Source organism: Bombus vosnesenskii, unplaced genomic scaffold, assembly GCF_011952255.1.
Source record: "Bombus vosnesenskii isolate JDL3184/JDL3185 unplaced genomic scaffold, Bvos_JDL3184-5_v1.1 scf7180000016274, whole genome shotgun sequence".
Lineage (NCBI taxonomy): Eukaryota > Metazoa > Arthropoda > Insecta > Hymenoptera > Apidae > Bombus > Bombus vosnesenskii.
In genome coordinates this window covers 2,323,171-2,339,798 of record NW_022884343.1, presented here as the reverse complement: position 1 = coordinate 2,339,798, position 16,628 = coordinate 2,323,171, and the positions used below count along the sequence as shown (strand labels likewise).

At 29.8% G+C, this 16,628-nt stretch overlaps 1 protein-coding gene and 1 long non-coding RNA gene across 2 annotated transcripts; one reads left to right on the top strand and one right to left on the bottom strand.

Annotated features, from left to right (window-relative positions):
* Positions 1 to 1,375: 1,375 nt before the first annotated feature.
* LOC117242582 (corticotropin-releasing factor-binding protein) lies at positions 1,376 to 15,414 on the bottom strand. The gene is made up of 7 exons (XM_033509378.1): positions 15,093 to 15,414; positions 4,976 to 5,066; positions 4,631 to 4,791; positions 3,500 to 3,713; positions 2,746 to 2,924; positions 2,092 to 2,200; positions 1,376 to 1,581 (listed from the first exon to the last, which is right to left on the bottom strand). The coding sequence occupies exons 1-7, from the start codon at positions 15,207 to 15,209 to the stop codon at positions 1,451 to 1,453; spliced, it is 1,002 nt and encodes a 333-aa protein (XP_033365269.1). The 5' UTR covers positions 15,210 to 15,414; the 3' UTR covers positions 1,376 to 1,450.
* Positions 11,722 to 14,231, top strand: LOC117242583. The gene is made up of 4 exons (XR_004495293.1): positions 11,722 to 12,048; positions 12,135 to 12,336; positions 12,740 to 13,004; positions 13,944 to 14,231. It is a non-coding gene; the product is annotated as an uncharacterized LOC117242583 (long non-coding RNA).
* Positions 15,415 to 16,628: the final 1,214 nt, after the last annotated feature.

Genomic DNA, 16,628 nt, shown 5'->3' with positions numbered 1-16,628 from the left:
ACGCAGTCACGTTGGTTCATTTCGAGCGATATAAACGTGAGTTTCTGAGACGCAATACCACATGAGACGTTTTGTATACGTTCAAGTTGCCTAGGCGACAACAACCTTTGAGGCTTGTCTAGGAGTGGAGGAAGTGAGGAAAATTGATGAGGCAGGTCAAAAATTACCAACACATAATTCTTATTGAATTTACTTTAGTTTATTCAGAAGAGTATACATATATGATTAACGAGGAAGGAGAATCTACTCTCAAAAGTTAAATAATTTTGTGAAAATTAACTGACAAAATTATAATTCTGTATAGTTAAATAAATTCTTAGGTTGGATGTTTCAATTTATACAATATATATGTAACTAATAAATTGTCTATTTCTATTATAAAATAATTTTTGGAAAGTTAAATATCAAAATTGTAATTCCGTCTCATTAAGTTAATTTTTAGATTGGTTTCAAATGAAATAATTTATTTAAACAAACAAGTACGTCATTTATAATAATAAGAAATCGTACTATTCCTATAAATCTATCGATAATAAATAAATAGAGCCCGATGAGTGAGTAAAGTTTATTCAGTTGATTCGTTAAAAGCAATTGGCACGTTCCAACCAATTTCTTCGCAGTCCCACAAGAATAAAAACTCGAGGCCTTTCTCTCATTACTTCTAAGCCGCTAAGATTGATCTACACATTCAACAAGTATTTAAATCCATTTATCACAAATCTCACGACATATCAAATCATCAATTATTTAAGAATTCAGAATATATTGTCTATGAACAAAACATGCTTTTTGTTCTCCTTTGTACAATAACAAGGAAAGTTACCTAACTATTAATTTATTAAAATATAAAAATAATGAAAAATCAAAATTTATATTTTCATTTATCTTAGCTACTTTATTTATATTATTTAGATTTATTTGAATTTATTATTTAAAAGAACTTTAAAGGACAAAAATTACAGAAGGAAAACCACTTATATCTTCTGGTATTTTTGAAGCACCAATGGCTAACTTTGACCCCACTTTTCTCATCTATGTTGAATTTTGAAAGATACATATATAGGATGCCATAACATTCAATTGTTTTACACTTTTAAAATTAACCAGTATTTAAATCAAACTTTCTATTAAATTTAAACCTAGATAACTTCCCTTATTAATGCAGACCATCAGAATTCTTAAAGAAAAGCGATACCTCTCAATAAAACACATCCCTCATACCTAATCTAACTAAATGATATAAATATAATAGGAAACGAGGTTCCAAGTATCTTTATAAAGACTACGCAAGTGGAATATTAATGAATAATCAAGAGACTTGGCGAATTGAGTTTGCAAAAATTTCTGAAAGACGCATAGGATTTTGATGGATTCGATAATAAACACATTCACGATAGAGTTTCCAATCGTTTCAAGCATCGAACATAATAAGGTTTACGAGCTAACACGGTTAGATGCTAAGATTCGCGTCGAGTAATTCGTTCTTGAGAGGCTGAACTTGCACTGTCACGGAATTCTCGTAGAAGCCACTGGATATCAATCGAACAGAAGTTACGCCGTACTCCACCAGCTCCCGATAATCTGAAAAACAATTAATAGGCTAATTATGCTGTCTATGTTTCTTTGAAAACTTTCCCAATTTTGACTATTTGACTCCAATCTTTTCTTCGACGTTTCCTTAGATAAAATAATAAAAAGTACGTTTCGTAGTATCTTCATAATTCTCCTGATTCAGATTCCTTGTTTTAGTGATAAAATAAAGGATCCAAAACGAAGACGGTAGTGAAACAGCTAAAATTGGGAAAAGTCAGTAAACTGAACAATTACTTGATTTAGAATTGATGTATACAGTGGAGAGTAAAGAAAAGTTTAAAGAATGAGAAGTACAAAAGACAACACAATTTTCGAAAAAAAGGTGTTGTAATTGAGAAACACAATTCAATTGTGAATAAATATATAATATAGACGACTGTTATCAACATGCTAAGAGACGTTCAACAATAAATAGGTTTATAGTTAGCTCATGTGTGGGTCGACACAAAGCTTCCGATTGAGATCGATATTAGTGCTAGGAGTTATTAATCGTATTACCTGGTTTAGAATCTATCCCGCAAATAGAATCAACTATCTGAACTTTGGACGTGTCCAGGCCGTCGCTGCCTCCAATTATCACTTGATCCTGCGGACTGGTTTCATCGCACTAGAGATCAGTATTTAATTAGTATTTTCCAATTATAACATATACGCATATATAACATATAAACAATTACGTAAACTAAAAGACCAAATTTAAGAAAACATAGATAAAGTATAGGTCTGGAAATTTTTACTACATTATACATTATACATTATACTAGGTTGTCCTATAAGTTTCTTTCGTTTTCTAAGGAAATAATAGATGCACAATAGTTTTTATTTTATATTATTCTATTACAATACAATATGTAATACAAAGTGAAATACATAATTCAATAAAATAATATAAAACAAAAAATATTGTGCATCTATTATTTCCTAATAAAACGAAATAAGTTTTTGGGACAACCTAATAATACTATGCAACTATATTGTCTATACTATTCTTGTTAGAATTTTGTGTCTTCCGCGATAATTATGTTCACAATATCTACTAAATCTTAAAATCTGCTATGTTAAGCATCACTAGTATGTTTTTTATATTTACTTGAAGTATCTATAAGATATAGAAAACTACTAGTGAGGAAGGATAGTCGAAATGCTACGAACTTTTCGTAGAGTTCCGGTTTCAGTGGTACGAGTGGCTCCGAGGAAATTCGAAACCCCAACGCCAAGTGCGATCACATGTACAGTGCCTGGATAAAGTGCGACGTAGGTGCAGTTAATACGCCGTCCATAATTGCGCAGCGTGTACGGTTCGTCTACGCTCGCTGCCAAAACATTGCAAGCTGAAAAATTATCAAAAAATATTCCTTCTTACACTCCGTGTTAATAGGAAACTATTATCGAAAATTACAGTAAATCTTTATGTAATAATTTCTAATTTTTGTAATTTAGATACCAGATATAGTAAATATTAAAATGTATTGAATATAATAATACTTGAGCAAAAGTAACTCATCCAAAATGTCCTCTTTCCAATACTTAAAATTTCGATATATTGTGAAATACAATATTGATATTAAAAATAAGTTAGTATATTGAGAATTGTATTGCACCTTTATATAATAATTACAAGCAATACCTATTTCAATGTAAAGTAGAAAATGCAATTCTCAAATTTTTCATTGTACATGAAGAAGATCTCTAAATATTACAAGATTTAATTCTTGCAAATTTCTATAAATTTATATTTCAAAACCTAAAATTGAAATATTAATCTTCTATTCTAATTCAAATTTCAAAGTCATTGTCTGCCATAAGACAAAATATCTGCAAGAAATAAGAAAAAAAAATATTCAATTACTTCCAACTTCAAATTTCTGACTTTATATGAAAATAAATTGGTCGACGTTCGACTCACGTCTAGGATTTTTCAAAAATTTGGCGAAGAGCGTGAACCCTTTCCCAGGCTTTGGTATTCTGTATCGGATAACCGCTGCGTTCTGTGAACTTGTGAAGCTCCTCTTCGCACCGATATTTTTACCACAGAATTCGCTGCTTCTCTGTTTCAGCGGCAATCGATGGTCCATTTCGCTAGGGAACACTTCACCGTTTAATTCCCAGCCATCGACGACCTGCACGATATAAAAATACATTCTGAATGGACTGTTGTCACGGCACAGTGATGCATTGGAAAAACGTATCTACTGGAATGGATACATACGAGTAAAATACACGTTTCTGTATTCGAAAAAGTAGGCGAGGATTATCGGAGGGAAACTGAAACTGTGGTACTATACAATAGCCTCCACCATATAAAATGCCCAGTAATAAATATACTCGAAAATGGAAAATTAAAGAATTATGTCTTTCAAGCTTTATTTCATAACTATGAATATTGAAAAATTGACCAAAATGCTCCTGATGATTGCGCTATATAAAGTGTCCAACTTTACAGGCATAGTTAACAAGTGCCTCTATGAGTCAAAATAAATTGAGAATGTATAATGACAAAATTAGGTTTGAGGTTTCGCTTGTTAGTTATTAATACTTAAAGATAGAACACAATGCCCCTGACGCGCAGCAGACTTCTTTGCAAGATCATATGTAGGACAGCCTAAGCAAAGGAGCACAGATTATTATACGTAAGTGGTGAATATACATACATATACATATACTAATATTATAGTTTGTAATTGTTATTTAAAATAAAAAGTTGTGAAATTTGTCTATATTTATAGCATTTGAAAGTGTGCAAGTGTTTCTTTATTCATGCGATAACCATAATTGTGTTCTTCTGAAATGTTATACGTATCCAATTATTATATCTAATATATATATATCTAGTATATATAGATATTATATATTTAGTATATAAATATACTAGATCGTATTATTAGTATGAAACATATAATACTACACTGTGTAATATCCTATACCTCGGTTTGTTTTCTAAATTTATTTTATTCCTTTAATTTTGTCATATAATATTTAACCATCACATTTGCATCCTTAGGTCATAAATAATTAACATTATGTTGTGTTTTCTCACCGAAATCAATCCACGGTGTTCACAAGGTATGTCAAAGGTGAGGAAGTTAATTTCCACTTTTTGATCCGGTCCAGCTAGGAAGAAAATTCCACAAACCTCGTCGTCGTCAGTTTTTGAGGTATATATGAAAGATCCTGGTTCTGCCGTAATAAACATACAGTCTGTAAAAGGATAAAATAACCTTTGATTTGGAAAAAAAGATTGAAATAAATATAAAACAAACTTCTTAATTCAAATTAATGGAAAGAAACCAAAACAGGGTTTATATAATTTATAGATTCATAAAATAGTCATAATCTTGTCCATTCATTAATTCATTTGATAAATGTAAAAAAGATTATGTACCTGTGACAGGTTTAAAACGCGTATATGAACTTATTAAACCATTCTTCAAATCCTGTCGATAAAAATCCTTCGAAAAATGTTCTCCAGCAACCTGGAAAAAAGAATAATTTTTTTTAGAAAAATTCGTCCTAAAAGATGGGATTCGTTATTTTAAAAAATGTTTATCTATTTCAAAAGTTTCAGAATAGGATTTATTTATTTGTTTAAAAAATTTGAAGCAGTAGAGATCCCATAAGTCTTCCCTTTGTCAATTTCTCCAACTGTATTTTTATCTAGTTGTCTGCCGCTCCATCAGAAATCTAAAAATTCAATAGCCGCTGAAATTGATTTTATTGAACGTGGGAATAAAAAACAATCAACAATGCAATTTTTGTTTCAATCTGGAAAAAGTAACTGGAAGAAGTTAAATGTTCAACCTTCATCTTTTAATTTTTAGTTTATAAATAGATTTTCATATTTTCCAATTTAGATAGAGATGAAAAATAATATTTCAAAAATAAAAACTTCAGTAATACATATACATATATGCGTTTGAATAAACAAGCTTCCAATTACACCCTAAGCTACCATAAAAGCAGAGAAATATAAAGAAAAATCTCACACAAGGAAATACATTTTCTGTTAAGAGAAATGAGTCTTTGTTCCCTAACGAACGAAATGCTATTCAGAATCTCCTCTCAGTAGGATTTCTTTTGTAAGTTACGTTGCTGACGTTAAAATCCACACATAATAACATAGAAAAGAATATTTACGACCAATCGATGAATAACTGATATTTGAAGTAGACCAGGAGAAAATCTATCCCATCACGTGGTTGCCTCTGGAAATATCTTTATCGACAGGCGGATATTACAGCATGATTGTCATCGGTGATGACAATTACTATTGTTACCAGCCATCGACATTCCTCAGAAATGTAGGAAACTTGTTAGAAACTATGATCGAGTATAAAACATTCATCGATGTTAAAAAATATTACAAAAATATTACAAAAATTTAATTCATTAAAACATAACGCAATCTTCCCTAAAATCTAAAAATATGTATGTTAAAAACAATGTTCTTTTCCTCTAAATTTTAACAAATAATTGTACCATTATTTTATAATATTCATTGATATCAACAAATATTTCGAAAATTCATTTCTTCTTAAGAAGACATAGTCTAACTTCTCTTAAAATTTAGTTAACAATTTCTTATGTAAGATGATAACATCTTTTGAAGAAATATTTGGAAGATTGTACTCTGCCTTTTCTTAAATTTTAGTACATAATTGTACAAATGTTTTTAATTAACTTTTCAGGGTTTTATAAAAAAAGTTCGTGACAAGAAGAGAAAGGTATATGAAGATATTTTCATAACTGGAAAAATAGAGGTTGATTGGTGGAGGGCATAGGAAGAAAAGCGAAATTGCTTTTCCTCAGTGACAATTTGTCGATCTCCGATGAATTGCAAGGAATGAAGTCTCGACTAAAGGAAGCATTAATGGATAGAGGGAATTATATTCCCTGAGGGACTGTTTCACGATTACTTCGCCGTGGTGTAGCTGGATAAAATTCAGTGAATTGACTAGCCGGTAGCCAATAACAAAGGAGCTGGCGGCCTTCGAACAAACTTTTTGTAATCTTGATCTCCCTTTGTATAAAACATCTCAGTGTACTGAAAAGAGTTTTCAATATTAGTGACGCAAATATCTGTATTGTTAAAACATATTATAACATAACTTGTAATACAAATGTTATAATATTTGTATTATAGAAAACTGAATATTATATTTTTTAATATATTGAATTAAAAAATAGAAAATTATGATATTAATATCAATTATTATATAAAACTATTATAATATAAATGTTATATCATAATACATATTTTTATCATAAGAAAAGAAATACTATGTTCTTTAATATAAGGAATAAAAGATTATTATAACATTGTAATTCTAATATCAATTATTCTATATAATGTCCCATAATATTAAATTTACCTTGCAAAATGTAGATTGTATAATCTCTTTTACTTCAGAAGAAATTGTTAATGGATTATGTAAGGGAAATATCGAATTTCACATCGAATCATTAAAGGAAAAGATGGAGTTGGATATACCGGAAACGTGATCGACAGTTGTGCAATCTATTTAGATTTACTCAATATGCTTTCTGAAGATTTAATATTATAATATGAATTTCAACGTCACAAGTAATAAAAGAAGGAAAATACAATTTATGACTGATGATTGATTAACATCAGAATGCTACGAATCTTCAATGTATCCCTAAATATTAGACTGATCATTTTACTGCATTTTATAAAAATTCACATTTATATTCATATTAGAATCATGTTAAATGTTAACCCTTTTAACAGCTTTTCTTTCAAATATCTCCCTTCATTTTCAAGCGGAATATTTTTACGATAAAAAAAAGTTATGGAATTGCGTATTTCGCATTCCACTTACTATTACATTTTACATTTAAAAATAGTGGCGGTGAAGGTTATGTCGAATAATTTGTGTAATGTTAACGGCCAAATATTTAAGAGTCAGGGGTCACGAGAATAAATGGACCTTACGATATCCATAACATTCCAGGAGCCACGATAAACCTGGTAAAAGGCAGTATTTGACCACGCGATTCTTTCAAAGAGTCGACACGTCAATTTCCTTTTTATTTCCAATCCCTGATAACTTACAGATTTTCGACTACGAGGGGAATCCCCAATGGGTTTGCTGGAACTTATCCATTCAACACTGATTTTCTGATTATTCAAATCGATATTCCTTCTTACTTTCATTAACGCTTCATTTGACCGCTCTTTTTTTATTGAAATATCTGTTCTTTCAATACTCTCAATATTAATTTTTTGTTATTACTGCAAAATGCTTTGATGTTCCAATTTGTTAGACCCTGAAATGCCTTTATTTGTTTCTGATTTAATTACACAATTCCTTTTCTATTTATGTTTTTTAATTTCTATTTTTCTTACTTAACATAATTCTTTTATCAGTAGAACTTTAGAACTCTTAAAATTCTTTCTTATATATTTTTTTTAGAGTTCTACATTGAACTTATTTTGTTATTCAATTGCAAAATTCTTTTTTATTTCTTTCTTTCTTTAATTACTATAATTCCGCTATACCATAATTTTTTATTATTGCAATTTTGAACTCTGAAATTCCTTTTACGAATACTGTTTAACTTAATTATAAATTTTGTATCTGTTTATCTTTTTAATTATCATAATTTCTCCTTACCATAATAATCTCTTTACACTACTGGAAATTCTTAATCTCTTAGGAAGTTAAGATAGGGATTTACTCCTTTTTTTCTATCGATGTAGAAATTTTTTCCAATTCGAGTTTTATCCACAGTAAATCATGTTTCCGAAGGCATCACCAAAGGCGAAATCCTGCAGTGATAGATTACTTTCTATTCTACTGCCATTAGTCCGGAATGGGCACTGTCCATAGAACTAGTAAAGTAACAGAGGGGCATGAACATTAGGAACTTTCAAAATCAAATAAAGTTACTACTAACGGTTTTGTGGAAAGTCAGCATTAGCGATGGTTGACTGATTCTACAGGATAAGGTAGTGTTCTATTCAACTGGTATTCAGAGAGAGATCATTGCCTGAATGCATCGTAGTAGGTAGTAGAGGTCAAGCTTTGGTAGAACACACCATGCACTCGAAGAAATTGGAAGCGTAGAAAATTAATTGTTCATGAAAACATGCGAACATTCATCTTTTTATGCACATCGAGGATCAATGCTTAATCAGGTACGATACTCCCTGTCGATAAGTGTTTTGCAGTGTCTTCAATCTCGAATCGATTATGCTTTAATAAAATATATAAAGTTGTATAGTAGGATAATTTCGATTAATATTTTTTCAAATAAAATGGTATATGGTATATTTAATAATATTTAATCGTTTATAACTAGACTAAATTGCTTATATATGTAGCTAACAATTATAATTCGGAAGCAAACTGTTCATAACCAAACTTCAACGAATCATAACGTATAATAATTATAACGCGAATTATAATATAAATTGTTCATATTTTCATATAACAAAGTTGTTTGTACTTATATACAATTACTAGTATAAACTACTTATATGTGTACTTGTATATTGTACACTTGTACCTATATACAATTACTTCTAGATATAAACTTGCATATTTATATACAATACGTATAAGTAAATTACTATAAGTTGAGTATTGTATATATATACTTATAACTGATACATACTTGCATAAGTAATAATTGTATTTCAAAACCGACTGGTCCATAACAAATTTTCATGTATTACCAAGTTGTTCGTAACAGAATGTGTAAGTAATAATTATAATTCGAAATTAAATCGTTTATAAGAAAATGTTCACGGATTACCAAATTATTTACAACAAAATTGAACGACAGTTCTGATTTTTCCATCATATTCTTGAAGTTAATAGTCTTTCTAGAAACCATTACTCTCGATCCTCGAAACACAACGATACAGAAGCTCAATCGAGGGAGTCATTTAAAATATAACGCGTCACTGATCCTTTCGATTTTCGATACTCGTGCATGCATACGTAACCTAAATCACTCGATGACATAACCTTAAGCTGCTTCTTCTGCTTTATACTGTTCTTTATATAAGGGGAAGAGATATTTTATGCTTAAAAATTGACTACCAATATACGGGATACGTTGCGATATTCGGAACTTTTTGAGATTGCTATAATAAAATATAAAGCTCTTTATTGACCTGCGTGAGGTATCGAACTTAATGTGAATATGTATCTATCCTGATGTGTTTATTTCTTATATCGAAGATGATCTTCGGTGACAGAGAATATATATAGTACAGCAGATTTTTAGTATAAATAATAAAGATATACGAAATTATTAGCACAGGCCGAATTTTTCGGAAAATAAAGGTGAAATTTTAGGTAAGTCTTATAATCTGTAGTCTATCATCTAAGAAAGTTATAATCTACAAAATACAATCTTTTTTATCAAAGTCTTTTGTAAAATATGACTTTTATTCCTGAAATGGTGAAATAGTACATCATAGATCATTACTGTTAAGCATCTATACAATAAAAATAAATGATACAAAATACATAACGGATTGCTTCCATTGAAACATAAAATTGATTCTAGAATCATTTTGACATAAAACCAAAATAATAATTTTAGACAAATTTCGTTTCATACATAAGTTATATAATGAAATATAATTGTTTTAAACATTAAGATCCGTATTATTCGATATCAATCGATATTTCCAACTGTTGCTTCTAATATGCATATTTAAACTTTAGATTCAAAAGTTGTATTTTACAAAGGGATTAAGTAGAGAATCGTTTTTTAAAATTTTATACCAATTTCTAAAATCTGTGATCGATTTGTGATAAAATCGATATTTTTCAAATGTGTATTTTTCCAAGTTTATACAAATCTATAAAATACGAGTAGATTTATATTCATCATTATATATAATAACATTTTGTATTTCGAAAATGTGAATGATTTTAGTCGATGACGTGCCATTTGATAGATGTCCCTTTTGTCAGGTGTTGTACGTCAGAATCGTTTTTCAAATCACGAAACATGACTCGATTACCATTGTTACACGTGAACCAGTCGCGTTGCTAGCGATTTACGATCGAGAAGTACATAATCGTGATACAAACAACGGAACAGCCGCGGTAAATATTTGCGATGACACGGATTTACCTTTTGCGACGAATATTATACCATGAACCAACTTCTTTCATGTAAATTGTACGAAATTCGGAACTAATTGTATTAAAATCAGAACTAATTATTCCATTCTCTTTCTTTTTTTATACACAAATGGATGATAATTATTAGGTTGATGATATTTATGTACGTACATATGTATATATCTCTATAAACATGATTAAAAGTATGGAATTTTAATGGAAAGTTGTATCCACCAAATATTATAGTAAGTATTCTATTTTGGATATTTTTTATATTTTTGTATATTATATACTTTGTATGCATTCTTGTTCCTTCAAATGAATACGTTAAAATCTGTAGTTTAATTCTACTTACACTACTCTACACTACTATAGTATGTGCATAGTATATGTAGTGTATTCTACTTATATCATATTTTACTTTTCTTTTTTTATATTTCATATCAATCTTTTTCTAGGTCACTATATTGTTTCTGGCAGATAACTAGGTTATATTAGTATAGATGCAAGTGGTAAGGAAATCTAAGAAATATTTTGGACTAAGAATTATGTATTTTTAAATAAATAATAAATGAAGTTCGATAAATGTACACTCTTAGTAGCCAATGTATACACATAGAATTTAGACTTTTATTAGCTGAAGTTTACTGATGTATTGTAGCAGATATGTGTATTGTTTAGTAAATGAATACTAATTCACGAACTAACGATAGGTTATGTAAATATACATACTAGAAATAGTAAACATTTTTACATTTAGCCAACATCAATCAATAAAAGTATAAATTCATAGTTCAAATAAAATCGTGGGAATCGTACAGGAAGTTGCCAGATTAGTCAAGTACGAAACTAATTAATTACAAAAGTATACATTTTTATACTCTGTCAACATTTTTATTCTTTGACTAAATATAAATATCACTAAATCTTACGTAAATGCATATATTAATTGTAATCGAAATACAGAATTAAGAAAATATTAAATATGTTACTAGGTATTACTAGGTTAATCAGATAAAGAACCATTTCGATTTAAAAATTGAACCGGTACGAGGACAGAAGCATTTTCACGGCATTTATTTCAGTATATTTCTTTGTATTTTCATACAAATGGCAAAACCGAATTGTCCCCGAACCACAATTTATTTGAATTAACAAGGTTTCTACCATTTTATCCGGTTCTCCTGTTTTCACGTATTTTTATATTTTTCTACATTTCCGTTTCATTAGCAGCCGTGGAATTAAAAGGAGAACAATTGCAATATTTCTACGTTTATTTCATCTTTTTGTTTTTCGAGGATTACGATAGAAATTCAACACTTTATAACCTCGTTAGTTTGCGTTATGCGTAAGTACGTTGCCACTCGATTTTTGCAAGTTACATGCTCATGTTAAATTGCGTTTGCACTGACAACAAGCAATTGCACTTTGCAGGTCGCCAGAGTTGCCTGATAAGCCACCGAAACGCAGAAAAGATCACAGAACACATCCGCATTGGAATCCTCATTGGGACAAAGAAAATGAAAAGCTGAATGAATTAAGATGAAGTTAATAACGACGAAAATTAATCACTAGACCGTGGATGTTTATAGAAATCCATATTTTTATAGTGGTTATAATTAATGAAGAGTTGGATGTTAGTATTGTAATAGCAATTAAAGAATTGAATGTTGATATCGTAACCGTAATTAGAGAATTGGAATTTAAATAGAAATTTATTGCTTATATGATGATTTTAGAGATTACGTATTAATGTGTATTTTTGCGTCTTTAAATTTTTCACAAATGCAGGAAAATTTAATAAAACTATGTTATTCTAAGGTAGCATAAATATTCCAAATGTAATACTTAAAGTACTCGTGATAATATTTAGTGAGTGAAACAAATCTCTAGTTAGATTCTTCTTTTTTAGTATTATTTATAGGAATACAAATTTATATTCGATCTATTAATCATATATCTAGAAACTCGAATCTTCGAATATACAAATGTCTCCAAAAATCAGGAAAACCTTAACTCTTATCATTGTTACATTTCAGGTCTTTCCGGAAGTGAGTAACATACAAGTTTCGTTTCGTTTGGTTACGAAATGTGCCACGATATAAAGAGAAAACACTTGATATTTGAAGGTGATTCGTCATGAAGTTTCATTAAATCCGAGAGATTTAACAACGACATTCTTCTTCGTTAATCAGATTACCGGTCTCTGGTTTGCTTCACGGTGCGGAACGAAGTCAAATGGAATTGTCTTTGAAGATCAATGTGTAACGCCTCGGTTCTATGGTCTTTGGAGACACCTCGACGGTATGGAACATGAGCTTTTTGTATTCTGAAACGGATCTTGAAGGGAAAGAAGGTCGTAAGAGCTGACGAACAAACTTTAATTGGAATCCTCTTGAACATTTAACATTTCCTATCTTATTGTTAAACTTTCGACTTAAATGTAGTTTACTAGTCCCTGTGGGAATTCTGTAGAATAGACCCACGTGGAGGGTGTCTGCATGTTATTGTCCAATGAAAAATGAAAAGTTTCTTTATTTAATAAATAAACAGAAGGCAAAGATTAATATGCGCCATTGATTTTTTTTGTAAATTAATAAAAGATTATATCAATAAGAATATATTATATAATAACATTATTCGAACATAAAATAAATATTAAATTGAATATGGAACAAAAACATTTTTTTGGAACATTTACAGTTTTTCTTTGTCAGGTGACAAATATCGCATTTTCAGTAAACATATTAGAAGATTGTACCAGCCATGAAAAAATTCTTGGTAATCGTTTATTATACATTATTATATATGTATATTCATTTTTATATATCCGGTATTATATATTTGTTTATAGCATATAATTTAACAAACACAATCCAAATAATGATTAACGCTATAATAACAAGTACATAATTTTATACTTGAATAATTACGAATATACGCACGATAAACGAGATGAATATACGAATTACGAATATGTATATATGTATGATATATGTACAAACTAGGATATCGAGTAAATAATGTGTTAATAATGTTAATTGCTTGTCATGACTAATTGATTAGTTTGTGGCATTGTTCATTGAATCTATGGTGGGACTATTGTGATCCTATTAATGGGACAATTTACAAATTTATTCAATGTATCCCTTTATTCTATTTATTATCAATAAATAATTAATAATATGATAATTCTAAATTGTATTTAAGTTTTTATTTTTAACTGCATTCTTTTTCTTTCAGAAAGAATATGGGCGGAGAGCATTGATATGAAAGATGAACGATCGCCGTTATTTTGGAGTGGAAAGATTCACCTTCAGTTTTAATTAAACTGCTGGAAAACCGTATCGGAAGCTCCGACGAAAGCGGAGAGAAAGGGTTACTGAGACCTTACATGTGGTGTTTACTTTGTACTACTCGTGCAACTAATTGCCATGACAAAGGGAGGGAAATGTAACCCATCGTCGACCCGAGTAATGATCGATCAAAACTCCATTATTGATATTCTTTTGAGTAACGCGTGCAAGAACGTGCAAATTAAAATCATTTGAATATGATTATCTTATTTTCTGAATGGATGAGAGAAATATAATATGTACACAAGTACATAGAAACAAATTGATTGCTTAGATACTGCAAAAATGTTAGGGGAAATTAATTGTTATTTTATAATGGTTATATTTATATACGGATAAAACTTGTCTGCTGTATACTCTATTTCTGGAATACAACGGAAATAGAAACAGTATGTTTAGATATTTTTACTCCTTTCAGACATCAATTATTTCAAAGCTTCTATATTTCTCATCAAATTTATGCGCACATATTAAATGTTAATTGGTATTATATTATAAATTTTCATGAAATATATTTTATAAAGATTGCAGGAGGAAAGTGATATATAAGTCATGTTTTCGTTCTCTTTTTTTACAAGTGAGCAATTTTAGAATAATAAAACGATTTTATCTACATTTAAATTGTGTTTAAAATACAATGCTAAGTACAAAGAGCATTCTTTGCTTCGTTCCTGCATTAAATTAGGAGACAAAAGTTTGCAAACGTTTGTTTTTACAAGATTTACTTCTCCGAACCTAACAAGTTATTCTCTTTCCAACTAATTAGATCTACCAAATAATATTTAATGTGATAAACATAAAAAAAGCGGCAAATATAGACTTATCATATCTTTATGTGCTCTTCATTTAAATATCAAGTGACATTAAAATCATTCAAATCACGAAAATCAACTTTCCACGTTTTATCTCCTGTGATCTCATAAACGTTGTTCAATAAAATAAAATATGATACATCGAGCTACATACAATTTTCCAAATGTCCAATGCTAGTTATTCAAACCATCACAACATCTTCAAACAACATAAATCTCTTTACCTGTTGCTGATAGCGTTGATAATCGGCGTTTCCTTTGATTACAGCTGAAGCAGCGTTGAAAACTGCAACGAAGAGGAGCAGCCTCGCCAAACAATATACTGGCCCATTCAGAAACATGATTCCCCCGGTTGAATGCGAAGAAACCGGAAGTAAGTGTTGTTGAAAGAAGAATGGAATGGTTTGAAGATGATTCGTTGACGTTTTGAAAAGTCGTGTCTTTTGTCACTGGTTTGTATTGTTGTAACGTACGGGGGGAAAACTCGTGGAGCTGGCGTCAGGACAAACTGGAGATTGTGTGGCGTCGCGACGCGCGGCGTCCCTCTTATAGCCGCTAGTCCAGCCCGCGATTCGTCCACGCTGCGCATCCCCAAACGCTTGCAACTGCCGACGATAACGCTGATAAAACAGCCTACGTTCGCCTGCACACCTTTCACCGGTGAGTCGAAGACCTTCTGTGTTCGTTAGAGGAGGCTGCATTATAAAACAGAATGATAAAGGTTATATAATTAGAAGAGAGGAAAGTATTTTGAATAAGGATATTTGGAAGATGGAATTTTCCAGACTGATAGAAGAGAGAAAGTTGCAAGAAATGTTATTTGGGAAATAGAATTTTGGAAATTGAAATATAATAGGATAAGAAAATGAAAACGGAGAGATATATTAGAAACATGAAATGTGAGATTATAGTATACTAGTACACTAAGTAATATAAGATGTATAAATGAAATTTAGATTGATTGGGGTTAGTTGAGATTAATAAATAAATTTATATATATATAGTTCTAAAAATGGTTATCTCTAAAGATAGGAAGGAAATATGTAATTGCTATATTTATATGTATATGGAATATGAAGGAGATTAATTGTTTGGAGAATTGAAAGGAAGAGAAAAATTGTTGATAATTAAGTGGTAGAGTATTTGAATTTTTACAAGACATTTTTACAAAATTTTGTATAACTGGAAACCTTTTCGATAAAAGATTTTGTTTAAATAGGAAGAAATAAATTTATTTAAAATGTCCACTTGATTATCGTAATTGCGAGATACCGTTTTTAAGAACTTGAGAGCTTAATAAACGGTTTAAGTTGATTAATTCTTTGACTTGTTAGTTTTATTGAGCCAATGATCAAGATCTAAATTTCTCGCTCTTTCTCTTTCATTACTTCGTTAGGGCGAGTTCAGTGAACGCAATAAAGTGTATCTCCATTATAAGTGTACACTAAAAAAAACGTGGTATCTCCGGTTATTGAGCTTTTCTTTCCAACAAAAAGAACATAAAACAAAATTAAGAAGATAGAGATGCGCAATGCATAAAACTATTTAGAGATAGACGTATAGATGTAGAAAGTAATACAAATTATAATAAGCCAATATTGCAACAGATTTATGCAAATATATTTATGCAAATCTATAATTTTATAAATATGAAAAAAATTTTAAATTATAAATGAATCTTGTTTAAAAAATGTTATACATTTTTACATATAATTCTGCGTATTTTTGTATTTTCAAATGTCCCATAAATGCATATAAAT

What these genes read in the sequence shown, in the direction of transcription:
- LOC117242582 (XM_033509378.1), bottom strand. Translation starts at nt 15,209, where the DNA reads ATGTTTCTGAATGGGCCAGTATATTGTTTGGCGAGGCTGCTCCTCTTC. An exon ending in ATTTTTGAAAAATCCTAGAC is followed by an intron (nt 2,925 to 3,499) that starts GTGAGTCGAACG and finishes ATAATTTTTCAG; the next exon opens with CTTGCAATGTTTTGGCAGCG. An exon ending in CGGGATAGATTCTAAACCAG is followed by an intron (nt 1,582 to 2,091) that starts GTAATACGATTA and finishes ATTGTTTTTCAG; the next exon opens with ATTATCGGGAGCTGGTGGAG.